The sequence below is a fragment of the Saxophila tyrrhenica genome, assembly GCF_035928015.1.
Source record: "Saxophila tyrrhenica strain CCFEE 5935 chromosome Unknown scaffold_4, whole genome shotgun sequence".
Lineage (NCBI taxonomy): Eukaryota > Fungi > Ascomycota > Dothideomycetes > Mycosphaerellales > Extremaceae > Saxophila > Saxophila tyrrhenica.
In genome coordinates, this window is record NW_027041736.1 from 1285038 (window position 1) to 1311365 (window position 26328).

Genomic DNA, 26328 nt, shown 5'->3' on the forward strand with positions numbered 1-26328 from the left:
AGTGCAATGACTGCAGCGGCGTCGGCCTTTTTGTCAGGCCGAGTGTCCCGATGCCCATCAGGCGAAATGGCTTGCGAGGGACTGTCTCCCAGGGTGTGGCCGATGCAAGCTGCCTTGTCCGCTCAAGCGCGCGCGGTGGATTCGTGTCGGTCCTTCGAGTGACCTGCTGCGGCTTCTCGAGGACTGTTTGCTTTTGTTCCGCACTTCATGGCGGCTCCGTGAGATGGCTGCCGCTGCCGCGCGATAGAACGGGCGCCATGCTCCAAGTCTCCAAGTCTCTGGGTCGACGCCATCGCCTCGCGGGCCGAAGGGAGAGGAAGTCAGATTTAGCTCGTTGGTGAGATCAGGTCTAGATTGTGGAGGTATAACGTTTGCGGTCGAAGTCCTGCCACCTAAACATGCAAGCGTGATAGATAGACAAACCGGCGGCTTTTCAAGAAGTTGATGAAGTCGAAAATAGCCTGACTGAGGGCTGAGTCAATGCTCACAGTGCAACGACAACACACAAAGTACATGTATGTAGGTACTTCAGCCACCAACCGCACGAGTTGTGCCTTTCTACAGGAGCAGACGTCACCGGAGAGCAAGACATGCATGCTATTCTCTCACAAACCAACACACAACTAAAAGCCTTTCATCCCACCACATGGATTATGCCGCCCGCGGAGTGAGAACCCAACAGTCACTGGAAGTCGAAGACGCAAATGCGATGATGGCCTACTTCCTTACTGTTTTCCAGAACCACCTATGGCAGACTTGAGCCTCGGCCTCGCCTGTCACACACACGAGACCGATGAGATTTATGTACAATTCCTTTCCATCTCATCGAATCACATCAACATTCGATCTCCCGTATCCTCGGTCCGCCACGTGCCAACGCAAGGCGAGCGACGGACTGCGTTTCGACCATGCACATGTTGCTTGGCTGGTGTTGTCCCGAGGCTCGTTTTTCAACCATCGACGGCAAGGCAGACAGGCGTGAGTTACTCGACAGTCACGAGATTTTCGATACAACGCCCCGAACGAAGTGAGATTGTGACGGCTGTTGCAAGCAGAGAATTCCATCCGGTCCATCCGATCCATTACGTCCAGGCAGGTCTGAATCAAGTGCTGAACATGCAACCATATTCAAGAAATTGGCACGGTGGCACGCCCAGCATCATCCCCAGACGTCCAAGAAACATATGTGGAGATGTCCGGGGCACAACTGCAACCTCAACCAGCATCTGTGAAGCCAGATCAGCGGCCAAGGACAACCAAGATGGATCTGACACCACGGGCGGCTCGCTGGGATCAGTACATATACCTCCTCTCTTCGGCCTCTCTTGATTTAACAACCTGCTCAATTGTCCTGAATCTCCCACACAAGCCGCAGAAATGACGGACAAAGGAGAACTCACCCATCGCGATGACCACTACGGCACAGACTCTCCCACCTACCTGGAGAAAGCAGATTCCCGAGATGGCCAACGCAATCCCGCACTCGACTACTTCTCGCCCGCCGACCATAAGCGGATCAAACGCAAGATCGACTTGCGCCTCGTCCTGACTCTCGGCCTCATGTACTGCGTCAGCTTGATGGACCGTACAAACATGCCCAACGCAGCGATTGCGGGCATGACTGTCGAGCTCGAGATGGTAGAACCGAACGGCATTCGTTATGTCAGTACGTCGCAACTTCAAGATGCTCCCTGCTGACTTACCCAGTCCATCGCCAACCTTGTCTTCTTCGCGACGTACACACTCTTCCAACCGGTGGCGACGGTTTGTACCCGTAAGGTCGGTCCGAAGATCTTCCTCGCTGGGATTTGCGCAGCGTGGGGAGCCGTCGTGATGGGCATGGGCTTTGTCCAGGACTGGACTGCGCTCACCGGCTTGAGAGTGGTCCTGGGTCTCTTCGAGGCGGGGTTCTTTCCAGGCTGCGTGTACCTGATCAGCACTTGGTATGTTCGCTACGACACCGGAAAACGCTATGGTGTCTTCTACCTCATCGGGTCGCTTGCGTCCGCCCTCTCCGGCATCCTTGCGTATGCGCTGTCACAGATGAATGGCCTGGGAGGCTACACCGGCTGGAGATGGGTAGGTGTTTTCTCGCTCCTCGTAAAGGAAGGCTGCTGACCGAACGCAGATCTTCATTATGGAAGGATCGATCACGGTCCTCCTCGGCATTGCTGGCTACTTCCTCATCGTCCCATTCCCGGACCAGGACGCCTGGAAGGCCAAAGGCTTCCTCACGCAACGAGAGGTGGAGTATGTAATGGCTACCGTGGAAGCAGACCGCGGTGACGCCAAAAGCGAGCCTTTCACTTTGGGAAGGTTCCTTCGACCGGCGCGATCGATCAAAGTCTGGGGGTTTGCCATGATGTTCTTGTGTACGACCACCATGGCATATGCCATCGCCTACTTCCTACCGATTATCCTGCGTGATAGAATGGGATTTGACATTGCCGCTTCGCAGTGCTTGGTGGCTCCTCCTTATGCCTTCGGAGCGCTCATCATGTACTGCGAATCCTGGTTGGGCGACAAGTACCATGTCCGTGGTCCACAGATCCTCACGAATTGCGTCACTGGCATCGTAGGCCTGGCAATTTTGGGCTGGACAGACACCGTTGGCAGCCAGTACTTTGGCATCTTCCTGCTCACCGGCGCCGTGCAGGCGAACATCCCACAGGTCATGGCCTACCAGGCCAACAACATTCGAGGGCAGGTGCGTGTTCCACGAATACCAATTATAAGAGTCTGTCAATCGACGATGCTGACTTCCTGCAGTGGACAAGAGCTTTCTGCAGCGCCACCTTGGTCGGCGGCGGCGGGATTGGCGGCATTGCCGGCTCGCTCATCTTCAGGCCTCAAGAGTATGTGTCGAATGTGCTTGTTCCCCGAACACATGCTAAAACCATCCTGCAGTGCGCCAGAATACATTCCCGGCCTTTGGGCATGCATTACGGCCTGCCTGATCATCGGCTCCATTACCATTGCTCTCGACCTATGGTTCATGCGTCAGAACAAGCGGGCGGCCGCGGGCGAGATCGTTCTCGAGGGCGCTGATGTAAGTATATGGTGTCCTGGTGCCCATCAGAGATTGACTGACATTTGGGCAGTCTTCCTTCCGGTATACGTTGTAAGCCTGCTGCTGCTGCTGCTGGGGGATGTTGACATTGGGATGGACCTTCGATGTAGGGAGTGGCGGCGCGGAGCAGGTCAAAGCGGTCTCCAGAACGTTCAGTACCAGCAGACGTATTGTAAGATCGTCCGACTGAGGCAGAATGAATTGACACATGTAATTGAGACGTCGAACGTCGGCTGGAACTGGCGACATGAGATCACGTAATTCATTGATTGAACGAACGTCTCCCTTTCCTTGGCTGGTTCTTTTAACCCCATGTAAATAACGCCAGTCCCCAAAGCACGACTCTTGTAGGTACCCATGCATAGTATAGACATTGGGACGTAGTTGGTTCTCCGTACCCAGCCCTGACCTTCAGACAGATCCGGTGACATTCGAGCATTCGGGACGTCGCTTCTACTACGGAGAGTCGCCAACTAGCGGCAAGCAGTCAGCAAGTGATCCTCTCATACAGCATGTTACACTCACTCGCGCAAGCAGAAACGCCAGACCCAAAGTCTCCGCAGAGCTGCCCGAATAATACATCGTACGCTCCAGGCTGTGCGATCCCAACCGAATAGTCGTGGATGGTCCCAACAATACCACCACTGTCACACCCCTGAACATCTGCAATCATGCGGTCTGCGATCGTGTCCCCAGAGACTGAGTTGTCTGGTCTGTAGGATTCAATGGCGACTTCGCAATCGCCACTCGCGCCGGTGAAGGGCAACTCGAGCGTCCGACCGCGGAGTGAGTTGGCCAGATCTTCGCAGTCATCGCTGTCTGGCGCAGCTATCGACGGACAGCAGTAGGTCCAGTCGAGACCTGGCGCAGACTCGCAGGAGACTCCGCGGCGTTCGAGACTGTGTGTTGTCTGCCCGAAGAGTTGGTCTTTCCTCTCCATGCCAAGTTGGCTGGATGCTATCGACTCGGCCATTGGCGCTGCAGCATCGCGGCGCTTGCGGGGCTTCCTGGTCTCCGGAGCAGAGCATACACCACATTTACCATACATACACTCTGTACACTGGACAACAGAGATCTGTTCGACTGTCAGCAAGAGCTAATAGGCGCATGCTTCTGTCAAGGCTCACGTTCGTGTTGAAGCCTCCATTAGGATCATTGAATCCCCAGCCGATCCCATTGCATTGACTGAGCATGGAGTTTGCGACATCAATCATCGTAGAGCCGGTGGTGAGCGGTGCACTGATCGGGCTGTTGACATCAACTCTGATCCTACAATCGTCGGCGTCGAACTCGGTACCAGTAGGGTAATCGGAGCCGCTGTTGAGCTATGCAGCGGTAAGCATGAGAAGCTTGAGGTCGAAGGCTTTGGTGTACCTTTTTGATAGCTGCTTGATAGTGCGCAACGTCCGGGTTTAGTCCACGGCCGCAGTACGGGCCTCGTGCGAGGGCGAGCGGCAGGAAAGTCAGGCTCAGTAGCGCAAGTAGCTCCATAGTTGATGGCGATCTTCTGTTGAGTGTGACCACGTTGACAAGAACAGGTAAAAGTGCTTAATGTAGCGCTCTCGAATGAACGTGGACGTCGATGTTTAAAGAGACTTCCCGTTATCCAGTCAGTGGCGTATGGCTCGTTGCAGTGTCCACAACGAATACGGACGAGATCCGTTCTGGAATTGGGTGCTTTCTGAATAATGGTTCGGCTGGTCTCTTTGCCAGAGTCTGCACCTAGCGAATTCGACTTCGCATTGCGAGGACGATTCCCACGCCTCACAGACTGCCGCACGATACGCTTGCTTCTCGGCCGTACGTTGCCGCCTAGACCACATCATGCGCGCCTTATGGAGATTGGCGTGAGATGCTGGAAGTAGACCGCGAGCAAACGTGGAGGTGGGTAGACACCGCCACCGTGGGCGGCCGTCGCACAGAGCGAGCGAATTCTCGTCATAGCCGATCGTTTCAAGTAGCTCCAAGTTGGTGTGGTGGTCGCGACGGCGTGCGAGCTCTTCTACGAGTTGCCATCAGGGGTGATTGGCAAGGAAGAATGCAAGACCAGCGAAGGTGCGGGTGGTGCCATGGTGAGAAGGCTTCGATGTCACGGCGGGTCTGGCATGGGGGGCGCTCCCCCGTCTTGAACGCCACCTCGTCCACGTAGAAGACTGGACTTGACTGCTTGTTGTTGTTTTGATTGAAGATCGCTCAGTTAAGGTGAGCGCATCTACTGGTGGGAAGTCGGAACGCAACTTGAGCCCGGCCGAGACTCGCACGGCGCGATATAGGCGGCAAGATGAGCTCTTCTCCATTCCGTTTATTAGTCGTCTCTCCTCTCTCAGCGTTGTTCCACTCAGAAAGTGGTCCAGTCTATCGAAGAGAGAACCTCGAAGCAAACCCTCTTCAAGAGCACCTTAGCCACGTTGGAAGATCGCAGGGGTAGGATTTGACATGAACATCCTGACTGCCATTGGGTATCTGTGTCCTCCGTTTAGATAAAAGCAATGCATGCTGCGACACCCATTTGTTGCCGTAGAATCATAAAAAGCCATCCATCGTGCGAAATGCTTCAATCCATCATCTCCTCTCTGTCTTCACTGAGAGTAAGGATCAAATGAGGTAGCGACAGTGTCTTCTCTCCCACGAGAGAAGCTTGGGCAGCCACAAGCTGCCTGTGCCATCGTGATTCTCTCATGCATGATCGAAGGGATAAAGATCCCACCTATTCCAGCCCCCCCCTCTCCCACCTGAGGGCGCATTGATTTTGGCGCGATCAGCAGGGACGCCAAACCAGCAGGTCGGGAGTGAACCGTCCTCCGGTACAGCGGCTTCATCGGGGGTGCGCTCCTCGTTGCCATACTAGAAGTCGCGAGTCAGCGTGTGAAAACACAGCAAGAAAAGAGTGGGCGATGCATACCTTTGAGCACTCGTAGGCAGCTTTGTAGTACCCGACAATGTCGATGCCGTACTTCTCGATCATGTTGTCGGTGACCGTGCGCTCGGCAACTACCCATTCGTCCGCGTGGAGGCTCGACTCGCGGAAGAGGTTCATGCACTGTCCTTTATCAGCTGACGTCTTAGCGAGGTCGCAGTCTTTGGCTCTCACAAAGGTGTTGCCATCCCCCATGTCAACCCAGCGAGCACCATAACCTGACCACTGATCATCCATTAGCGACGAAAACACATTGGTCTGGCTAACTCGAACCTCATTATTCCAGTCATTACACTCGTCTTCGGTGTCGACAACATCCGCAGAAATAATGTGGAGGCCGCTGGTAATCAAGGCTTGATCCACGAGCTTGGTGTTAAACTGACCAAACGCAAACTCGATAGACTCGCGGAAAGACGGATGGGTCGAGGATAGCAGCTGAAAACAGAAGACAAAGGTCAGCGGGTGTTTGGCGGTTCCATGCTCGTGGGTTTGGTACCGTCTTTCCGTCAGCATAGAAGCCCCTGCTTAGGTTGTCAGCCACTGGGCAGATCTCGAGATTTTAAGGGGGAACGAACGAGACGGCACTCAGAAGCTCCTGACCTCCCACCCCATTGTCCCTCGGTTCGCCATGGGGCAACAGATCGAACGACTCACCGTCATCGTTCCGCCCCAGCGCTAGCCGACCGAGCTGCCTCAGTCTTGTCAATCCGTCTGAGAAGGCGTTTTCTAGTATGGGCGACAAGTCGGCTGGTGATGTCGCAGGTTAGCGCTTTATTAACCCAACAGGCTTTTGACTTCGAAACACCTACAAGTCTCCACTTGGCCTGCGACGGGGCGGGGAGTCAGCACTTGTACAAGTATCAAAAGCATTCTTTGACCTTCCTCACCTGACTCATCGGTAGCTGCAGAGGAGAGACCGAGTGACGACCCAACCACTAAGGTACTGCAGGTCAGCATTTTGAACCTAGCAAAACGTGCTCGAAGGTCACCACTGACAGTATGTACCGGCCGCAATCGCACCGCTTCCTCGGCCAGCAGCTCCTGCTTTGTCCTGCAGTGACTTCGCGCCAGCGAGCCTAGCCTCCGCTTTCTTTTTGCCGTCCTCATCCTCCTCGGCTTGCGCGGCTGCCAGTTGGGAAGTTGCTAGTGCAACAGCGGATGCTGCGGCAACCCCGACGAAACTAGCACCTCCGCTTACTGGTCCAAATGTGAGTCCAGCATTTTCTGGGAGATGTCGAACAAAACTCACCTGCGCCGGCAACACCGCCTAAAGTGATATAAAGTGTTAGTGTTGAGTCCATGTGAGCACACACCCGGGGGGTACGTACCGATGACGAAGAAGATTTGGCCCAGTAGCGACTTTATCTCTAGTAGCATAGAATTAGCGACTGCGAGTGGCGTCATGGCCTCAGCAAACCTACGCTGTTCGGCCAGATCCACTGGCTTAGAAAAGTCTGCCGCAATTTGGTCGAGGAGAAGCGTGTTGTTGATGACGTTATTCTGTAAGTATTCCTGGGCAACGTTCAACTGCGAGTGGAAGCCTTCAACGGCACGGAAGATGAGATAAAGGTCTGGCAGTCCCATTTCCCCGACCTGTAATACTGTCAGCACAGTACCAGATGCGCCGTCCAGCTTGCACTCACCAGAACCTCGCAACTGGGGACTTTCAGCTCGCAGGAGCCACCGATCGTGCCGCAGTTCGCGTCGCCGAGATCCCCAGGGTTCTCCAGGTATTGAGCTGCGAGGTTCTTGAGCCAGCCAGCCTCGTTACCATCTTGTGTAAACAGGTCAAGCATGGTCATCGGACTTCCGATCCTGCACTCGTCCCCATCGCAGTATCCGTCATTCCAGATGTTGGCAACCTTGGCCAATGTTAGCGTAGAACAACAACTGCTTGTTGGTGTTGCCCACTGCTTCAGGGTCGTCGGTGTCTACAAGATTTAGGTGAAAAACGTTAGCATAGTTTCCTTCCATCGTTGGTGAAGAACGGGCATTATCGGCTACTCTGTCTGCGAGGGAGATGGAGTGTGTGCAAGCTGAGATGACCTTTAGAGGTCGTTTCGGCTCGAAAACCCTCAACACACTCCACGTGTAAGATATAGTAGCGACATGTTCCACCTAAGTTACTTACCAAGAAGGTCGCAAAAGTAGTTGGTATCGTACAGCGGCCCATCGCTTGCGTCTTGCGGCACGGCTATGGGAGAGCCAGCTGCGACCGCAGCAAGACCGAGTAGGAGGAGTAGAGAGGAGGGAATCATGGTTGGTGCCTGCGAAGCAATGACACGGCCGTGCTTGAATGGAGGCACAAGCCGGGACTGAACGAAAGAGGTGTGAGTGATGAGGATAGAGGACCGAACGAAAGGGACCCAGCGAGTGCTGAGAAGGTGAGGTGTCACAAAAGAGCCTTTCATGTCGTACTTATATCGTCCACTACATCCTGTTACATCTTCAAGCAGATAGTACTCCGGTGTATCGTCTGCTCCCTCCGGCACTGTGTGGAGTCTCGAGGATTGCGCGGGAAATCTCCAGAAATCGCATTCCTACAACAATCCATCGTGACGGCGATGTTTCCAAATGCCCACAGTCTTTGGCTTGAAGTAAGCAGAAGGTAGAAGTGCGGGTGGTGATGAGACACTCGTCAACTTGGCATCCCGTAAAAGAGCCATCCTGTCTGTCCGCCGCCGGCCTGGCGTGGTTCCGCGTGGAGGTGGAGGATCTTGCTAGCAGCGACACGGTCGCTTGATACAACCGCAGTGCGTGGAGTGCGGGACGGAATAGACGTACCCGACGCGTCGCCATGGCTTTCGCTTTCATGGGTATGTATGTTGTCGTCACCGAAGCGCTGTGAATTAGCTTGAGTGGCATCCGCCCAGCAAAAGCTTCTCCTGGAACCGCAGCGTCTTCTCTTGTCACCTCGTCTTGCCTTTTCACCTCATCTTGTCGAGGACTTCGAGAGCTTCTCCCAGTCATCCCTCATACCGGCAGCCCGATGTCACTCACAGCTCCATTTCGATGCCAGCAAGGCCGGGGCGCAGGCGGAATTCTCCGAGCAAGAGTGGTGGCCTGATCTGCGAGGAGTCCATGAGGAAGCTTGGTATCACGCCTTTGTACCTTGGCATGATAGTGTTGAAGGATGAGAAGGTCGGGAAAGGTCCAAACAAGGGAGGTTCTTGCGCAGAGGAGCCAGATGAGGATTCTTGAGGTGGATGAAACCACGCCATGGGCCTCGCACCTGCCAAAAGCGGCCGTTATCTTTCACATCCAGACACCTCGGTGCGTCTCATCATCCTTCATTGTGGAGAGACAAGCCTTCGAGCACGTGAGGTGGTCTTCCATCTGTTGCTGGCATGTTTGGCCTACAGAAACGCGGGAAGACGTCTCGACGAGCCGAACTACATGTACAGCATGTGAAGGTGCACGTGACTGTGGCCAGAGCCCAGGATGAAGGGGCAATGCTGTCGGTGTTGCGCATCGGATCTTCTTCGCACCGGAAGATGTTAACCCATGGACTACGCTGCTCAACCAGAGCCTACCTATCGATATCTCTTGCACTCCATGCCCCCCCCTATCAGTCCGGCCAGCGCCTCCATGTTGACGTCCACGTGGAGGCGCCCTTTTCATCAACCTTGACACTCAATCACAAACCTGATCACCATAAACTGCTCGCCTTGCCACCATCGACCAGCTCGGTCCTGACCTGGGTACCCCTCTCGAGGTTTGAAACCGGCATCCTTCGCTATGGACATGAACTTCGCGAGCAAACGGACGTTGCGTGTCGACTTGACCAGGCTGTCCCAAACCTCTAGCTCATCCTCTTCCTCGCTGGTAAACCCGAACTCCCACTCTGCGAGCAGAGGCTGGAGAGTCCTGAGACACTGCTCGATGTCTCGATGAATTACATCGCCATCCACGGCGTTTCCCTCCGCACGAAACGCTTCCTCTAGGTAGAAGTTGACGATCAGTCGTTTTGGTCCATCCCAAAGATCCTCAATCACCCGGTCCAGCGGCCGAGAAGATGTGATCTCAAAGTTCTCCGCAACCATGGCCGGCTTGCCGTCTTTCCCGTACATTGAGAGGACTGCCTCCGGCCACTGCGCAGGCTTTCGGGAGGTAGTATGTGGCAAGCCGAAGGATATCTGAAGGATGTCGGGTTCGATTGAGTCGTCGTATCCTTCGTCGTCCTCGTCGTCCTCCGACACCCCAGACGGGTCGGTCAGAGAGGACTCGGACGAGGAACCGCTATGGAGGCTCACTTTCTGGAGCTTCGGGGCGGAAGGAGGGAGATATCCCTCTTGAGCCGAGCCATGGATTGCTGAAGGAGGTTCTGGCATAGATGGTGAGGATGGCTGGCCAGAGGCTGATTGTTCCGGGTCGACGTTTGCTTGGGGTGCCTGATTTGAGGCTGACTGACTCGCAGCAACGGCAGTCCGCCTCTTGTACTTGTGTATGGGCGATAAGATGCTCGGAAATATCAGCCTGGAGACTGTCGTGGGGCCTTCCATGGCCGAGCTGGTCTTGTTCGAGGATTGCGGTTTGTTGCGTTGGTAAGCGCCACGAGCAGAGCGCGGCGGAAAGTTATGAAGAGAGAAGAACTATATGGCTTTGATGGCAGACTGTGAGTACAACGACTGGCCTTTAAAGAACCCCGTAGTCATTCTTAGTAGTTTGCACTGTCTCTTACGGAAGCTAGAGAATAGTGACAACGAACAGAATAGCAGGTCATCATCAGCAAAAAGCGTGGGTATGAAGGTGGATGGATTGCTCCCCGAGACCGAGAATCGTTAGAAATACTGTCATGGAACAGAGCCTACCCAAGAGCAAACAAACCTATGCGAGTACATCCGACATTCGCCTGCCAAAGTTCCACAGCAACGCTGCCCTCCACGCTCTGTGGCCACAACATGGGCAAGCAGTACTACCAGATATACTCGCACAGAACCGTAAGGCGTGTTGCTTCGTTTGCTTTCTAGTAACACAGGTGAAGCATCTGACTTCATGGCATGCCATCGCCGGTGGACGTTGATGCATCTGTAATGGCAGTCAGTGGCACGTCGTCAAGCACTCGTGGGTCCAATGCCTTCCGCGAGAGAGGCCGCGAGCAGCAGAGCAATCATGTCTCTTCCCGGACAAAATTGATAAGCATGAAGTCTCCGGTGTTGTGCCAAAGGACTTCCGTGTCACGACGAAGCCTGACTTTGTAGCCCGGTAGTAGATTTAACACGGCACCTCCGGTATGGTGAAGCAACGAGCCTCCCAGAAACATTCCCAGAACAACCGCACGAGCTAGCAGCCGATTCAATTCTTCCGCTTCCGGTTCGAGAAATCCAACGGAACGAATGACCTGAATGCCGAACTCGAAATCGTATAAAACCGGGTGGATCAGGAGAGCGCTAAGACAAGCTCTGATGTGTCTGATTTGATTGAAATCCCACACCGGGATCGTTGTGTAGGTTTTAATCAACACGCGGCTCACAGCTGCAGCTCGGTCTGCCAGAGACTGACCCAGGTGCGTGGAGAATATGTCGAAAGTCATCGGTTGACCAAGCTGGACGCCTGCCCATATCTCCGCAAACCCCACAACCTTAAACCCCTTACCTTGCCTCCACTCCCGCTCACCATCCCGCATCACCGTCGCCGCAAACTCTCCCCCCTCGCCCCCTCGCATCGCCGCACTCACGAAAAGCCCGAAAACTACATCGTTGAGATCCTGTTGCCCCTTCTCCGAGTGCGCGGTCCCTTGAAACACGCTACGGACTCCGAAGTTGTAGTCGTCGATGAGAGGTAAGAGGGGTTGGAGGGAGGTTTGGATGTCGGCGGTGCGGGTCTGCTGGGCAGCGGGGGAGTTGCTGAATTCGAACTTGAGGAGAACCCGGCTTACGTGAGGGGCGTAGCTGGCTATCGTTATAGCGAAGTCGGGGGAGTGTATGTCGAGTTTGAGAATTGGCTTGAGATTGTTGCCGGAGGAGTTCCGGAGGTCTAGGTCGTATGCCTGCGGGTTGTTCTCGGGGCCGGGGATCTGGGCGGTGAGGGCGATAAGGAATGGGGTTCCTGGTGCGAGAGAATCTCTCGAAGCTTGGGACTTGCTGTCCTGAAGGGGCCTCGGAGTCTTCAGTGGAGATATCTTCGGCGGGAGGGGAGGTATGGAGCGGTTTCGCAGGGGCAACTCTTGCGAGCTGCTGAGTGAATTGCTTGGTGGGCTACTGAGCGGGCTGCTCGTGCCTTGTCCAGATTCTTCTATTAAGCCAAGCAGTATATTGCCTTGACGGTTGTCCAGATGAGCTTGCGGCGGCTGCTCCGGTTCAGTTTGTTCATCCGGTTGTACCACCTGAGCACTACGCAGAATGCTACGGCGATCTTGAGCCGGCTGGCCCTGAATTGCTGTTCTTCGCCTGGTATGCGGTGATGGTATCTCCGACTCGGATATCTCACCGTCGTTGGATGGGCTTCCTCGACGCATTCGCTTGTCTCCAGACTGGTCCATGTTTTCGAAGGCTCGATAGGGGTGCCGTATCGTTGTATGTCTAAGTTTCGAGACTGGAGACTGCGGCGGTCGAAACCGGTATGTTATGCCGTCGGTTCCTTGGTTCGGTGGAAGGATTGCATCCATTACTTGATGGACAAACATCGTAGGTCGATGATGACTGGGAGATTGACTGTCAGCAGAGTCGAGGAGTAGTCATACAACCTCCGCGTGACGCAAGCAAACAGCACCCTATATCATTCACTATTCAACCACCATCCGCGTGAGTGAACGGTCCATGGCCCCAACGTAGCAAACACAGTGTGCGCGAACATCAATTAGAAGGCCCAAGCAAACCCAAACCACTCGGTCGACAGTAAGACAAAAGTAGTAGAGATCATATGAAAATCGATTTACCTACACTCAGATAAGCGAGCCCATAGGCATCCTCCCATCCTCAGAGTCCCGCGGCAACTCAACCTCCGAAAAACTGACAACCTTGAAATCCACCCCTTCCTTCCACACCTCGCCCACATCCCGCACAACCGTCGCCGCATTCTCCCGCCCAGGTCCACATAGCGCCATGCCCACGAACTCTCCCAACACCGCATCGGCAAGCTCCCGTCGATCCGGGGCAAAATCATCGTCCCCGCCGATTCGACAGCGTATCCCGAACTTGTAGCGGCCTACAAAAGGCAGAAGCGCTCGAAGACACATCTCAACGTCCACGCTCCGCGTCGCTCGAGCCTCTTCGTCGTCGTCGAGTTGGAAAATGAGCACGATTTTTTCGACCGCGGGGGCCTGGCGGGTGACGAACGCAGGCGTCTCGGGATGGTTGACGCGGGCGACGAGGGTGTCGCCGGCTTTGTTGGCTGCGAAGTCGTAGAGGTCGATGAGAAAGTATTCGTCCTCTGGGTTGGGGAGGTTGACGGTGAGGCTGATGAGAAAAGCGTCTCCGGGCGGCGGCGATCCTGTTGGAGGAGGGCCCGAGGAATCGATCGAGCTGTTACTCGGTGAGAGAGAAGCGGTGTCCATGGTGTTGGAAGTTCGAGATGGTGGATAGATTGATCCGGAGACTGGTGATCTGTGATCTGCGAGCAGTTGAAGGTAGTTGTTAGGAAGGTGTTAGGAAGGCGAGAACTTGAGCAGGATTATAGAGCCTTACCTCGAGAAGAGCAAACATCGTAATCCGGCAATGACTGAAGCGTCAACCGTCAGCATCGTCCAACGCCATTCATATAGACCCTGTGCGACGCACGCAAACGGCACCCTGTATACCAGACCCTTCACTCATCACCGCGTGAGCCAGAGGTCATAAGATCAGCTGAGGATAACATGTAGGAAGTCAAGAGGGCCTACTTCAGAATCCGCCTCGCCGCCCTCCCCTCCTCGCCTGTACCCTCGAATTCCCTGACTTTGGAAGGAAAACACATGTGCCTCATGATCCCCGATAAAAGATTCTGTCCGGAACTCGTCTTTATTGGAAGTTCGGGATGATGGTAATGGTGAACAGTTGAACATCCGCTGGAATTCGAAAAATGCTGTATTGCTGCCGCAATATTGGTATCATCCCACCCCTTTGAAACCCCCAAACGCCATCCCCGCTCATGCCGTCGCCCATATAGCCATCACTCATTTATGCACATCTTGAAACCTCGTAACCCACTACACTGAAGCCGTACAAATCACCGACATCTCAGTCCAAGGGAAGCCTATTCCCCGACCTGACCCCGCGCAACCATACTCCCCAGCACAATCATCCACGTCAAAAACACCGCCCCTACAATCCAGAACGCGAAAACCGCGTACCAGCTATTGCACGTGCTGTTCTGCTGCAGCCACGCTAATGTCGCCTGGCTCACGCCCGTGCTCTTGTTGCCGTTGACGAAGACCTGGCAGTTGCTCGCGATGTTGCCGGCGGGGCCGAAGAGCTGGATGGCGGTCTCGATGAGGCCGGTGAGGAAGAGGACGAGCAGGATGAAGCAGCCGATCATGACGACGCCCGGGAGCAGGCGGCGTTGGTAGATGAGCAGGATGAGGACGATTATGTAGACGATGAGGAGGGCGCCGACGGTGATGCCGTAGGGGATGATCCTGGTGGTCGTTAGTATGGGGCGGAGCGAAGAATTGAGGAGAGAGAGATGAGCTCACCAAGGTATGGGCAGCCCCAACGTCTGCTGGTCTTGTAGGAAACTCGCAAACACGCCTATGATCGTCCCGCCGGTCGCCAGCATGATGATCATCCAGAAGTTAAGCTGTTGGTCGGGCCAGAAGTAGGACTGCCGGACCACGACTCGGGTGCGTGACACGGAGCGTGCCATGCTGGATCTGCCGATTGAGGAGGACGTGGTGGCGGTGTTGGGCGAGGTCGGGAGTCCCGCCTCGCTAGGTGGGGGAGGTGGAAGGTAGGGCTACTGGTGGTGTGGTGGCGGCGTGCGTACCTGCAGCGGGCGGATGTTGTGCGATGTATGTCGTGTAAATTTTGCGTCTGTTCGTCTGAGGTAGCGGAGTTGTTGGAGTGGTCGCGGGTTTGAACTCTGTGCGCCGGAAGCGTTGCTGGATGGAAATGCTCTTCTTGTTCTTGACGGCGGTTGCTCGAGGCTCGAATATCTTTGGGGTCTCTCTGGAGACTGGACCGAAGCTCAATGGCCGGCGAATCCGAGTGTGACACGCAGGTCGGGCTGTAGCTCGGGTGGAAGTGGGTTGGATGAGCGGGACGAGCACGGTAGCTGGAGTGGTGGAAGGATAAATTGTACACTGAAGCGAAAGGACGTTGGAGAATGGCGAGTGGATAGTGAAGACAGAAGAGAAGCCTTCAGAAGGTTTGGACGTGGTGATGCATCTTCTCGTGTACCTCCTACTACGGTGGCTGGTCTGATGAGTGGACGTGGCTGGCAGTTTCATGTGATCGGCGCCAAGACCGAAGATCGGATGAATTCTCGCCGATTGGAGAAATCCGAGCAAAAAGCTCGAGAAAGAAAGACTTCACCTCTACACCCGCCGCCAATGTCGCGATAGCCAGCATACAGCACACACGACAGTCGCTGACCACCCGATAGTCGCTCGGAGGAGTATGCGACAGTAACGACGACGTCTCCACCCATCACACACGACGACCGCCCAACATGTCCAACATCGACTACCTGCTCCACGAGTCCTCGGTGGGATACGCCATCTTCTCCGTGCGCCTGCAGAGCGACACAATCGGATCCCGCCTGAAGGAGGTCCAAGATGCGCACGCCGACCTTGCGCGCTTCGGGAAGATGGTGCAGTTGGTCTCCTTCGCACCCTTCCAAGGCGCCGCCCAAGCGCTTGAAAACGCCAACGATGTCTCAGAGGGTATCATGAGCGAGTATCTGCAGACTGTGCTGGAGTCCAATCTACCGAAAGGAGGGAAGAAGGAGAAGAACAAGGTGGTTCTAGGAGTTGGCGACAGAGGTCTGGCTGGAAGCGTCAAAGCTGGATTTGCCGGCGTGGAGTGTGAGACGCCCGACACCAGCGAGCTCTGCGGCGATCTGCTGCGTGGGTTGAGGCTGCATGCGGAGAAGTTGATGAAGAGTCTACAAACCGGCGACATCAGCCGCGCGCAGCTGGGTCTCGGCCACGCTTACAGCAGAGCCAAGGTCAAGTTTTCCGTCCAGAAGAACGACAACCACATCATCCAGGCTATTGCGACGATCGACCATCTCGACAAAGCCGTCAACACCTTCTCCATGCGTGTGCGAGAATGGTACGGCTGGCACTTCCCTGAACTCATCAAGATCGTCTCTGAAAACCACAAATACGCTCGCTGTGCCCTGTTCATCGGTGACAAGAAGACCCTCACCGACGAAAGCCTGCACGACCTTGCCAAGAATGTAGACGACGATGAGGCTACCGCCCGCGCCGTCATCGAAGCTGCCCGTGTCTCCATGGGTCAGGACATTTCGGAAGAGGACATGGCCAACGTGATGATGTTCGCCAAACGCACCGTCGAGCTGCACAATTACCGCAAGTCCCTCGGCAACTACCTCACCGCGAAGATGGGCGTCGTCGCTCCCAACCTGGCTGCCCTCATCGGCGAGACCGTCGGCGCCCGTCTCATCTCCCACGCCGGCTCCCTCACCAACCTGGCCAAATACCCCGCCTCCACCGTCCAGATCCTCGGAGCCGAGAAGGCCCTCTTCCGCGCTCTGAAGACCAAAGGGAACACGCCCAAGTACGGCCTCATCTACCACTCCTCCTTCATTGGTCGCGCAGGCCAGAAGAACAAAGGCCGCATCTCCCGCTTCCTTGCCAACAAGACCAGCATCGCCAGCCGCATCGACAACTTCAGCATGCAGCCCAGCAGGACTTTCGGCGAAGCCTTGAAAGCACAGGTGGACGAGCGTTTGCGATTCTATTCCGAGGGCATCAACCCGACAAAGAACGCAGATGCTATGGTATGTCCTACTCCCACCTCCACTGCCACCAAATTCCTTCCGTGCTAACGACGTGTACAGAAACAAGCCATGGACGCCACCCTCGCCTCCATCTCCATCGCCGACCCCACCTCCCTCCACGCCGACGAGGAAATGGCCGTCCCCGGCGTCACCGACGAAGCCACGAACAAGGAACTCCGCAAGAAGGCCAAGAAGGCCGAGAAGAAGCGCGCTGCGGATGCGGAGGGGGATGTGGATATGGCGGACATCGACGCGGACGCCGGTGCCGTGGACCCGAAGGCGGCGAAGAAAGCAGAGAAGAAGCGCAGGAAGCTCGAGGCGGAGGCGGAGGCGGAGGCGGAGGTGGATGAGGCGGCGGTGGAGAAGAAGTTGAAGCGAGAGAAGAAGGAGAAGCGGAAGAGTGGGGTGTTGGATGCGGGGGAGGTGCCTGGGGAGCAGATTAAGAAGAAGAAGAGTAAAAAGGCGTAGAGTGGATTGACTAGGGGGTCGAAGTGTGAGGATGGGCGATGGTGCTCTTTGGCGTTTGATGAGGCGCCTTCGCTTACTTGCTTGCTTGGCCTAGGAAGACTGGCAGGAGTTCTGTACCATGAGCCCGCATGAAAATAAAAATCGCTGCCGCCTCCATGGCTGCTTGTAGACTTTCTTCCATTCCTGCAGCTCACCGATAGACCTTCTATACCTGAATCTGAGCCCGCGCATCCCCCGCCCTGTGCTCCTCAGAACTATCGATCAAGCCACGCCAACACCCACGAGCTCCCCCTGCTCATTCCTGCTCTCCCCGCCGACAACATAACTCGCGCGCCACCGCATCTTCACCTGTCCACCCTTTCCCCTCTCCACGCCTTGCAGGCGAATCGTCTGCGTGATGCCGTCTTTCTGGCCGGGGGAGAGGGAGCGGGAGGATTGGGGGAGGAGGTGGAGTGTATATGCCTTTGTCACAAGAAAACGGAACGTGTTAGTGGGTTGCTACGCAGAGGTTCAAGTGGGGAGGGAAGGGCGGGGGGTTAACGTACCTTAGTCACAGCGAGCTGGAACGTGAGGTCTTTGACTTCCTGCGCCGTGCCGTTGGAGATACGACTCTGGATCACAATCTCCCCGTCCCCATTCGCCCCGGTCCGCGAGGAGGTGAAGACGGTGCGGATGGCGGAGTTGGTGACGACGAGTTCCGAGGGCGCGGCGGGGAGGGCGGAGGTGAAGGTCCATTCGTCGTCGTTGGCGTGGGTGGAGGCTGGTCGTGCGGGAGGCGCTGCGGGCGGCGCGTCTATGCCGAGGAGATCGAGGGTGCCGCCGCCGCCTCCGCTGGAGGGTGGAGGGGGAGGGGCGGGGGATTTGGAGGTGGATTGTTGGAATTGGAAGGGGGATGGTTGGCGGGGTGGGGTGTTGAGGGAGGCGAAGGGGTCGGGTTTCTTTTGCTGTTGGTGGAAGTGCTGGGTTGAAGGTGGGACAGGCGTTGCGGGTTTCGGAGGTTGGGCAGTAGAGAAGAGGTCGAGGTTTGGTTGGGGTGAAGTTTGCTGCTGCGCTGGCTGCTGGGAGAAGATCGAGTTGGATGCCGCTTGAGGCGCCGTCCGGGGTTGTGAGAACTGCGCCATGATGTCTGCTGTGCTGCGCGCGGGAGCTGGTGTGCCGTTCGACGGGGTAGGGTTGCCGAGTGAGATGCCGCCGCCTCCGCCAAAGTCACCATCGCCCATGCTAAGGCCAAGGAGGTCGTCTTCCAATGCATTGCCCTTCGCTTTAGGTTGTGCTGCTGGTGGCTCTCCTGCACCTGTAGCCTGCTCTGATCCTTGGGCGTCATCCGGCCCGCCAAAGTCGATTAGTGAAAGCTCGTTGCCCGGCCCTGTCGTAACACCTGCTCCACTGACTCCCAGCGTACCTTTGGGAATCGCATTTGCTCCCTCAATGTCCCCCTTTTTGATCAGCTTATACCGTTCGATCGTCCGATGTATGCTGTCGTTGATCTCGAACAGCTTAGCCACGGCCTCTGTGTCTTCGCTCTCCTCTTCGCACATCCTCTGAATCTTCGGATGCGCCGAAGCCAAAGCATTCGACAGCTCTTCGAAGACGTCGCCTTCGCGCACCTCGTCTCCAGCTTTGTAACCCTGCAGCATCTCCTCTAGCAGCTTCGCTTTCTGCTGAATCTTGGCCACTTCTTCCGCCGCCTTTGCACGATAGTCAGTCTTATGCCTCGTATCATAACCCGCCATGACCTTCATTAGCTTATTCGCTTCTTGCAGATCATGAGGTGTGCCTCTTCGAATCAACTCCTGCAACTTCGCACTCTGCGCCGCCCGCTCTTCAGCCTCCATCTCATCGGCGCTCTTCAGATTGTCGCTGGGGTTGAGCACAGCAGCATCCTCGCGCTTGATCGCGGGGAAGACGTAGCCTTTGTAAGACAGCAGCCGGTGCATGTCCCGGATGAATCCAAGATCCTCCTTGTACTTTGACGTCTCGCATATCGTCCGCCGCCATTCTTCGATCAGCTCCAGAATTCTAGTCTGTGTCCGCGTGGTCCTGATAGGCGGCCGCTCGGGAAAGCGGCGCACCAGCTCATTGAGAAATTCCTTGGTGCTGATCTGAAGGTGGAACGGATAGCCGCAGTTCTTGGCACAGATGTCCAGCAGACTCAGCGCCAAGAGGGAGACGTTCGGATTCCGGTGGTTGATGTAGCCCACGATGCTGATGGCGGCTTCTCGAGGCGCATTGCCCTTCTTCGCATTGATGAGGTCGGCAATCTCCAGGGAAAGGGCCAGGTTAGGCTCGAAGTTCTCGGGGGAACAGGCATTCTGGATGTAGCGCTGTAACGGAGATGAAGCTGGCTCAGTAGGGAAGGCGAAGCGGTCGCGGGCGGCGTAGCGGGCGGATGCGGCCTCCATGCTGCTGGCGTGCGGTGGCGCGAACATGTAATCGTCGGGGGTAGAGAGGGTGTTATCGGCAGGTGGGAGACATCTTCACACACCGAGTGAGGTGGCATGGTGGGCGCCCATCAGCCTGAGAAGTGCCCACTTCGGGCTAGCCCGGAGTTTAACCGGACGTCACTCTTCGACGCGGGCAAGAAATTTGGGAAACGCGACGACGTTTGTTTGAACGACTGCACCTCCAACACACCTCGACTTCGACAACACAACACCCACCATGTCGGCCGCACAGCTTCTCAACCCCAAGGCGGAGAGCAGGAGGAGAGGGGAAGCGTTAAAGGTGAACATCTCAGCTGGAGAAGGCCTCAGAGATGTTCTGGCCTCAAATCTGGGTCCGACGGGGACGCTGAAGATGCTGGTTGACGGTGCTGGATCAATAAAGCTCACCAAGGACGGTAGTGTGCTCCTCAAAGAGATGCAAATCCAGAATCCTACGGCTGTCATGATTGCACGGGCGGCAACCGCGCAGGACGAGATCACCGGTGACGGGACGACGAGTGTGGTGTTGATGGTGGGAGAGTTGCTGAAGCAAGCAGACCGGTATATCTCAGAAGGACTGCATCCACGAGTGATCACCGACGGCTACGAGTCCGCAAAGAACGAAGCACTACGCTTCCTGGACGACTTCAAGATCCAGCGGGACGTCGACCGAGAACTCCTCATGAGCGTAGCACGAACCTCCCTCTCGACCAAGATTAACCCTACCCTCGCCGAGCAACTCACACCCAGTATCGTTGACGCAGTGCTGGCCATCTACCAAGCCCCCGAAAAGCCAGACTTACACATGGTCGAAATCATGACCATGCAACATCGCTCTGCAGCCGACACACAACTCATCAAGGGTCTTGCACTGGACCACGGCGCGCGGCATCCTGACATGGCGAAAGACGTCCGCAACGCCTACATCCTCACCCTGAACGTCAGCCTGGAGTACGAAAAGAGCGAAATCAACTCCGGCTTCTACTACAACTCCGCCTCCCAACGCGAGAAACTTGTCGAGTCCGAGAGACGCTTCGTGGACGACAAGCTGCGCAAGATCGTAGAGCTGAAGAAGGAAGTCTGCGGCACAGACCCGAAGAAAGGATTCGTCATTGTGAACCAAAAAGGCATCGACCCACTCTCCCTCGACGTCCTGGTGAAGAACGGCATCTTCGCCCTCCGCCGCGCCAAGCGCAGAAACATGGAACGCCTCCAACTGATCTGCGGCGGCACGGCACAAAACAGCGTCGACGACTTGACTCCCGACGACCTGGGCTACGCAGGCCACGTATACGAGCACCAGCTCGGCGAGGAGAAATACACCTTCATCGAAGAAGTCAAGGACCCGAAATCTGTGACTCTCCTCATCAAAGGCCCCAACTCACATACCATTACGCAGATCAAGGATGCCGTGCGCGACGGGCTGCGCAGCGTGTACAACATGATTGTCGATGGCTCCGTGGTGCCTGGCGGCGGAGCTTTCCAAGTCGCCTGCGCCACGCGCCTGAACAGCGACGAGTTCCGGAAGACGGTGAAGGGGAAGGCGAAGTGGGGTGTTGAGGCTTTTGCCGATGCACTACTCATTATTCCCAAGACGCTTGCCGCGAACTCTGGACACGATATCCAGGATTGCTGTAAGCTACTCCCCCACCTCCTGCTCTTTTTCCATCCCACTGACATCTTCAACAGTAGCAGCACTCCAAGACGAACACGCCGACGGCCACATCGCTGGCTTGAACCTCTCGCTCGGCGAGCCTATGGATCCGGTGCAGAGCGGCGTGTACGATTCCTTCCGGGTGCTGAGGAATTCCATCGCGAGCTCGACGGGTATTGCGTCGAATCTTTTGCTATGCGATGAGATGCTCAAGGCGCGGCAGATGAGTAAGGGAGGGCCGCCCGGTGGGGGAGGGGATGAGGGTGGGGAGTGATGAGTGTGGTAGGAAAAGTATGACTGCAATGCTATAAGAGGGACAATCTGCTTGCGTAGGCGAAGCGGAAATCGAGATGGCCGGAGAGGGTCTGCAAAAAAATCCATCATCACTGGCCGGAGATGGTCGGCGAGAGCAGATGGACGCCACCAAACTCTGTACAGGGTGACATGTACAATCGAGGCTACCAAAATTAGCTACATGTACCTCCAAGCACGAGTCCTTCCGCAGCTGCTCATGACAATTTTCCCTCGCCATTCCCAAATTACAGTGGATTCAATCCTCCCGATTACTTCCTAACCACCAACCCCAGCGTCACGCATACCGCCACGATGAACATCCCCGCAAGCACCAGCAGCCAATACCGCATGGTAGCATCGCATTCCCCGCACGCCTCATCGTGATGCTGTTCCCCTGCCTGCCGGCGACGAGGCTCGTAAACCGGCAGCACATTAGTATGGTGCCGTGCCGGTGGGCGGTCGACGTCAGGAAAGATGGGCTGGGACGATTGAGTGTGGTAGCGGACGTGGACTCGAGGTGGCCGCTGTGCGGAGCGAGATGTAGAAGCGGAGCTGGAGCCAGAGCCAGAGCCAGAGCCAGTACTATAGCGCCGACTGGAAGAGCCAGAGGGTAAGTGTAATGGTGGGCGGACCTGGACGCCGCGCTGGTCCTGGATGCGGGCGCGGGAGTTTGGGTTGGACTTGTAGTGGGTGTTTGAGCGTGTGCGTGCGTTGCGGGAGCTACTGCGGGAGGTGCTGCGTCCGGAAAGGCTTGTGATGGTTCGTGCGTTTGGTGGTAGCGTTGGGCGGTATATGTCGATGGAACTGTCGGCATGGGCTAGCTGGCCTGGGAGCTGTTCCTTGGAGGCCGACATGTCCTGGCGCTGTTGGAGGTTTCATCTGGTGGACGGCGCATGTTTCTGAATAGCTGGTCCAGATGAAGGGTTAGGTGTGACAGCTCAGGCGAACCGTGTAGGTGCCACGGAGGGTGTAGCAAGCATCCGATGTAACACCCTGTCGAGAGTGATGATGTATGTCTACTGGCAGCGCCGCGCCGCTTCAGCAAGCCTTCAGTCGGTCATGCAGCGTACTTGGATGAAACCACTGACGCTGAAAGCAATCCTTTCATCCCGACTGCCATCCCATCTCAACCCCTCCCCTCGCCTTCACTCCCCGGCGGTGCCGGCGGCTCATGCGGCTTATACTCGGGGTCATTCTCACTCAACTCCTTCTCCCGAATCGCACTCATCAGCTCATACAATTGCCCCAACTGCTGATCGCTCATCTTATCAATCTTGCCCGAATCCAGCTTCTCGCCCCTCCACGCCTCGCCTTCGACTTGCTGCGCGTACATTTGCCATTCCGTCAGGAAACCGATGATGTGGACGGGGTTGTCGACGGAGCGGTGGGCGCGGAACTCGGACTTGATGTAGGAGTCGCCGAGGAGGCGCATTTCGGGGGCGAGGTGTTTGCGGTGGGCGCGGAGGAGGCGGCGGTAGAGGGGGATAGGTGGGAGGAGGGCGAGGGGTGGAGGTTTGAGGCCGGATTGTGTATAGACGGAGGAGGGGGAGGCGAGCAGGCGGGGGGTTAGGCGAGGCATGGTTGTGTTTTGATAAAGTGAAAGTGAAGGGGATGGAGTGAGAATGAAAGTTACCTTAAGCATGAGAAGACGTCATGTGCCGAGGTGAAACCCACCCAACTAGGAAGGTATGGCGTTTGGCTAGCACGGTTCAATTGACTACACTTCGTGCTTCTTTCGCTCAGACTCTCATGGAGAACTTGAAACACAACGCATTACAAGGCTGTACATATGCCAACTGTGGGCAGGAGGACACGGTCGACAAGATTTCGCAAATGCGCAGTCGAGGGTGATTTCTGTGCACCTCATTGACACGACCTTCAGATTGCAGTTGCCCTTGCGAACGCTAAACTCATACCAAAATGCTTCCAACACCCTCAACATCGCACGTCAACTACGACCACATCTACGAGCCATCCGAGGACTCCTATTTACTCCTGGATACCCTTTCATCCTCCTCGGAAACAGCTTTCCTCCGCACACAATTTCCCCCTGACAGTCCAATCCCAGTCGTCCTTGAAGTAGGACCCGGCTCGGGAGTGGTTCTGGCATTCGCAACCGCCAACGCGAGGCACATCTTCGGTCGCTCAGATATAGCCACCCTGGGCTTAGACATGAACAACTTCGCCTGCGTTGCAACCAAGCAAACTGTCAGCCTGGCGGCTCAAGAGTCGAAGTCCTCCAACGGCGAACCTGGCGAGTTCCTGGACAGCGTCTGCGGCGATCTCACGACAGCCGTCAGGCCCGGATCAATCGACGTGCTGATCTTCAACCCTCCATACGTACCAACGAGTAGCCTCCCTGCAGCGCCGCAGAGCACAAATGCAGACGCCCTTGACCGGGACATGTACCTCTCCTCCTTGTCCACGGATGGCGGCGTAGATGGCATGGAGACAACGCATTGCTTGCTCGACGAACTGCCGTCCGTATTAAGCCAACGCGGCGTTGCGTATATCCTGCTCTGCGCCCAGAACAAGCCAGAAGAGGTCATGGCCCGTATTCGCGCATGGCCGACCGAAGACGACTCGAGCTGGCGTGCTGAGAAGGTTGGTTCAAGCGGCCAGAAGGCTGGGTGGGAGAGGCTCTGCATCGTCCGTATATGGAGAGGCGGATAACGCAGCAGGGTCATTCCCGCTCTGTTCGCTCGATCTCGCCCCCTTCATGGAAATCCGACAGACCCTCATTCCACGGCCCGCTGGCACGCCGTGGCTCAGGCTTAATCGGCGCCTCAAACGATGCCGTCGCAGCTCGAGCAATCGACCCATCCCTCTGCCTCCCGCCCCGGAAGGCAAAGTCCTCCTGCTCGACCGTTGGGTAGAGGTTGATGTCAAAATCCTCATCGTCCGCGCAGATCCGGTCATTCACGCAGGCCAACTTGTAACAGACGACATCGCCCAGCACCTGGCCTCTGTGCTCGCGCGCGATGTGCTCCAGATACGCTTCAGCGCCGTTGCCCTGCCATACCTCCTCGCCTTCTTTGCCCAGGAGGACACAGAACATGCACCGATACACATAACCAGTCTCTGCCATGCGCCGGTTCTGCGAGATGTGGGATTTCGCCAGGAAGGTCCACCTGAACTTCACGCCCCAATCCTCCCGCAACTTCCACACCTTGTTCCAGATGATGGAGATATCCATATGCGCCGCGAACACGCACTTGTGAGCTGTACAGGCGAGATAGTAGACCCTGCTATGCGACCAGCCGTCATTAAACTCCTTGCAAGTTTTGAGCGCACCTGTTCGATCCCCAGTCTGCAGCCTCCATGCACCAGGACAGAAGCCGAGGTAGCTGTTCGCTGGGCTGGGATGCGGTACGTTGAGGGACGAGTCGCGAGGCTGGGCAGTCGCAGGCGCTAGAAGAGCGTCCGGGGCTATGGAGAGAGTGTCTCCTCGAGAGGTTTCCACGGAGTGCTGGCGGAGATAGTCGTCTCCTTCTTGAAAAGTGAAGTTTGGCGGAGACTCATTCTCTAATTCTTGTGTTATAGTGGAGGCGTTGCGGGTGTGGCGGCGTGAGGGCGTGCCAGTCCAAGAAGGGTCTCTGATGGGCGACGCAGAAGTACGACGGGACGGGACAGCGGAGATGTCGTTGGTACCGCTCTTGTTGCGGTCGTGTTTGAGGAAGCCTAGCAAAGAGGCGGTATAGTGTCTGCGCCGGCGAAATCGACCTCGAGGGTCGTCTGCGCCAGGCTCGGTATCGTCTTCGTCTCCAGATCCGCCATACTCTCGTGTCCAGGTCCGGCGGTGAATGGGCGGTGGCTCTCGTGTAGGAGACGGCTCGGTCGAGGACTTGAGGACTGACTTTTCCCGTATTGACTTCTCGTCCCCTGTCGACTGCCCATCCGTCAACGAGCCATTTGTGTCCTCGACTGCAGCATCCGACTGCAACAGCCTCTGTCCAAGCGCCAACAACACCTCTATAGTCTTATTTCTGCATGCGTCTACAGCATCAATCAACTCCTCATAGTCCACAGTCGCGTCATCTTCAAGCATAGCATCTCCTAGCGTTCGCAGCAAACTCTTCTGCAAAGATATCGCTACTTGCTGCAGCGCGGTGATCGCATCCTGATCTCCTCTTTCGAATATCTCTCCGACAAGTGCAGCACCCTTCTTCACCCCTCGTTGTATCTCGTCCGGTGCCTGATCAATGCTCTCTTCCAGTACTCGAGGCGGTGGTGCTACATGGTCTCTGGCCCGCTTGGCCTTTATGCGCTGGACCATCGTCGCGCCATCATGGTATGCGGAGATGATTGCGGCGACGCAGGACTGTCGTCGACGTGTTAGATCATGAATTTACCATGTTTGGTGTGTTCGAGCCTACCTTGGTGTCCACCACCCCTTCTCCGATACTCATTGGGCTCGCTGAAGGTACGAGGGTCCAGAAGAAGGAAGTCACCTAGCCTTTGTAATGCTTCACCTTGACCTGGTTGTTGCATGTGAGGCCAGACTCGTAGCGCTCACCCAGATTTCGACGGATGTTCTTCGTCGGTCCGCAACCCCATCGCTCCACAGCGCAGACTATTTTCAGAGGTCATCATGCTTGCTAATGATGCCACGTCGGGCGAC

The 26328-nt window shown here is 56.1% G+C and overlaps 12 protein-coding genes across 12 annotated transcripts; 3 read left to right on the plus strand and 9 right to left on the minus strand.

Annotated features, from left to right (window-relative positions):
* Positions 1-1377: 1377 nt before the first annotated feature.
* LTR77_003174 (uncharacterized protein) lies at positions 1378-3125 on the plus strand (the record flags this gene model as incomplete). Its single annotated transcript, XM_064800431.1, has 6 exons — positions 1378-1662; positions 1708-2079; positions 2129-2707; positions 2770-2855; positions 2908-3049; positions 3102-3125. 6 exons carry the CDS (start codon positions 1378-1380, stop codon positions 3123-3125), a joined length of 1488 nt encoding a protein of 495 aa, XP_064661770.1.
* A 401-nt stretch (positions 3126-3526) lies between these two features.
* On the minus strand, positions 3527-4561 carry LTR77_003175 (uncharacterized protein; the record flags this gene model as incomplete). Its single annotated transcript, XM_064800432.1, has 4 exons — positions 3527-3543; positions 3596-4145; positions 4198-4395; positions 4445-4561. The coding sequence occupies 4 exons, from the start codon at positions 4559-4561 to the stop codon at positions 3527-3529; spliced, it is 882 nt and encodes a 293-aa protein (XP_064661771.1).
* A 1185-nt stretch (positions 4562-5746) lies between these two features.
* On the minus strand, positions 5747-8245 carry LTR77_003176 (uncharacterized protein; the record flags this gene model as incomplete). Its single annotated transcript, XM_064800433.1, has 8 exons — positions 5747-5914; positions 5973-6508; positions 6984-7184; positions 7237-7254; positions 7316-7580; positions 7631-7849; positions 7899-7918; positions 8119-8245. The coding sequence occupies 8 exons, from the start codon at positions 8243-8245 to the stop codon at positions 5747-5749; spliced, it is 1554 nt and encodes a 517-aa protein (XP_064661772.1).
* A 1362-nt stretch (positions 8246-9607) lies between these two features.
* LTR77_003177 (uncharacterized protein) lies at positions 9608-10489 on the minus strand (the record flags this gene model as incomplete). Its single annotated transcript, XM_064800434.1, has 1 exon — positions 9608-10489. The coding sequence occupies one exon, from the start codon at positions 10487-10489 to the stop codon at positions 9608-9610; it is 882 nt and encodes a 293-aa protein (XP_064661773.1).
* A 608-nt stretch (positions 10490-11097) lies between these two features.
* LTR77_003178 (uncharacterized protein) lies at positions 11098-12468 on the minus strand (the record flags this gene model as incomplete). The annotated part of the gene is made up of 1 exon (XM_064800435.1): positions 11098-12468. One exon carries the CDS (start codon positions 12466-12468, stop codon positions 11098-11100), a length of 1371 nt encoding a protein of 456 aa, XP_064661774.1.
* Positions 12469-12870: 402 nt separating this feature from the next.
* On the minus strand, positions 12871-13668 carry LTR77_003179 (uncharacterized protein; the record flags this gene model as incomplete). Its single annotated transcript, XM_064800436.1, has 2 exons — positions 12871-13531; positions 13613-13668. The coding sequence occupies 2 exons, from the start codon at positions 13666-13668 to the stop codon at positions 12871-12873; spliced, it is 717 nt and encodes a 238-aa protein (XP_064661775.1).
* Positions 13669-14159: 491 nt separating this feature from the next.
* On the minus strand, positions 14160-14768 carry LTR77_003180 (uncharacterized protein; the record flags this gene model as incomplete). The annotated part of the gene is made up of 2 exons (XM_064800437.1): positions 14160-14541; positions 14599-14768. 2 exons carry the CDS (start codon positions 14766-14768, stop codon positions 14160-14162), a joined length of 552 nt encoding a protein of 183 aa, XP_064661776.1.
* An 804-nt stretch (positions 14769-15572) lies between these two features.
* nop56 (Nucleolar protein 56) lies at positions 15573-17336 on the plus strand (the record flags this gene model as incomplete). Its single annotated transcript, XM_064800438.1, has 2 exons — positions 15573-16868; positions 16929-17336. 2 exons carry the CDS (start codon positions 15573-15575, stop codon positions 17334-17336), a joined length of 1704 nt encoding a protein of 567 aa, XP_064661777.1.
* A 261-nt stretch (positions 17337-17597) lies between these two features.
* GGA2 (ARF-binding protein) lies at positions 17598-19738 on the minus strand (the record flags this gene model as incomplete). The annotated part of the gene is made up of 2 exons (XM_064800439.1): positions 17598-17798; positions 17882-19738. The coding sequence occupies 2 exons, from the start codon at positions 19736-19738 to the stop codon at positions 17598-17600; spliced, it is 2058 nt and encodes a 685-aa protein (XP_064661778.1).
* A 259-nt stretch (positions 19739-19997) lies between these two features.
* On the plus strand, positions 19998-21687 carry CCT6 (T-complex protein 1 subunit zeta; the record flags this gene model as incomplete). Its single annotated transcript, XM_064800440.1, has 2 exons — positions 19998-21393; positions 21449-21687. The coding sequence occupies 2 exons, from the start codon at positions 19998-20000 to the stop codon at positions 21685-21687; spliced, it is 1635 nt and encodes a 544-aa protein (XP_064661779.1).
* Positions 21688-22833: 1146 nt separating this feature from the next.
* On the minus strand, positions 22834-23286 carry LTR77_003184 (uncharacterized protein; the record flags this gene model as incomplete). Its single annotated transcript, XM_064800441.1, has 1 exon — positions 22834-23286. The coding sequence occupies one exon, from the start codon at positions 23284-23286 to the stop codon at positions 22834-22836; it is 453 nt and encodes a 150-aa protein (XP_064661780.1).
* A 1104-nt stretch (positions 23287-24390) lies between these two features.
* Positions 24391-26116, minus strand: LTR77_003185 (uncharacterized protein; the record flags this gene model as incomplete). Its single annotated transcript, XM_064800442.1, has 2 exons — positions 24391-26028; positions 26084-26116. The coding sequence occupies 2 exons, from the start codon at positions 26114-26116 to the stop codon at positions 24391-24393; spliced, it is 1671 nt and encodes a 556-aa protein (XP_064661781.1).
* Positions 26117-26328: the final 212 nt, after the last annotated feature.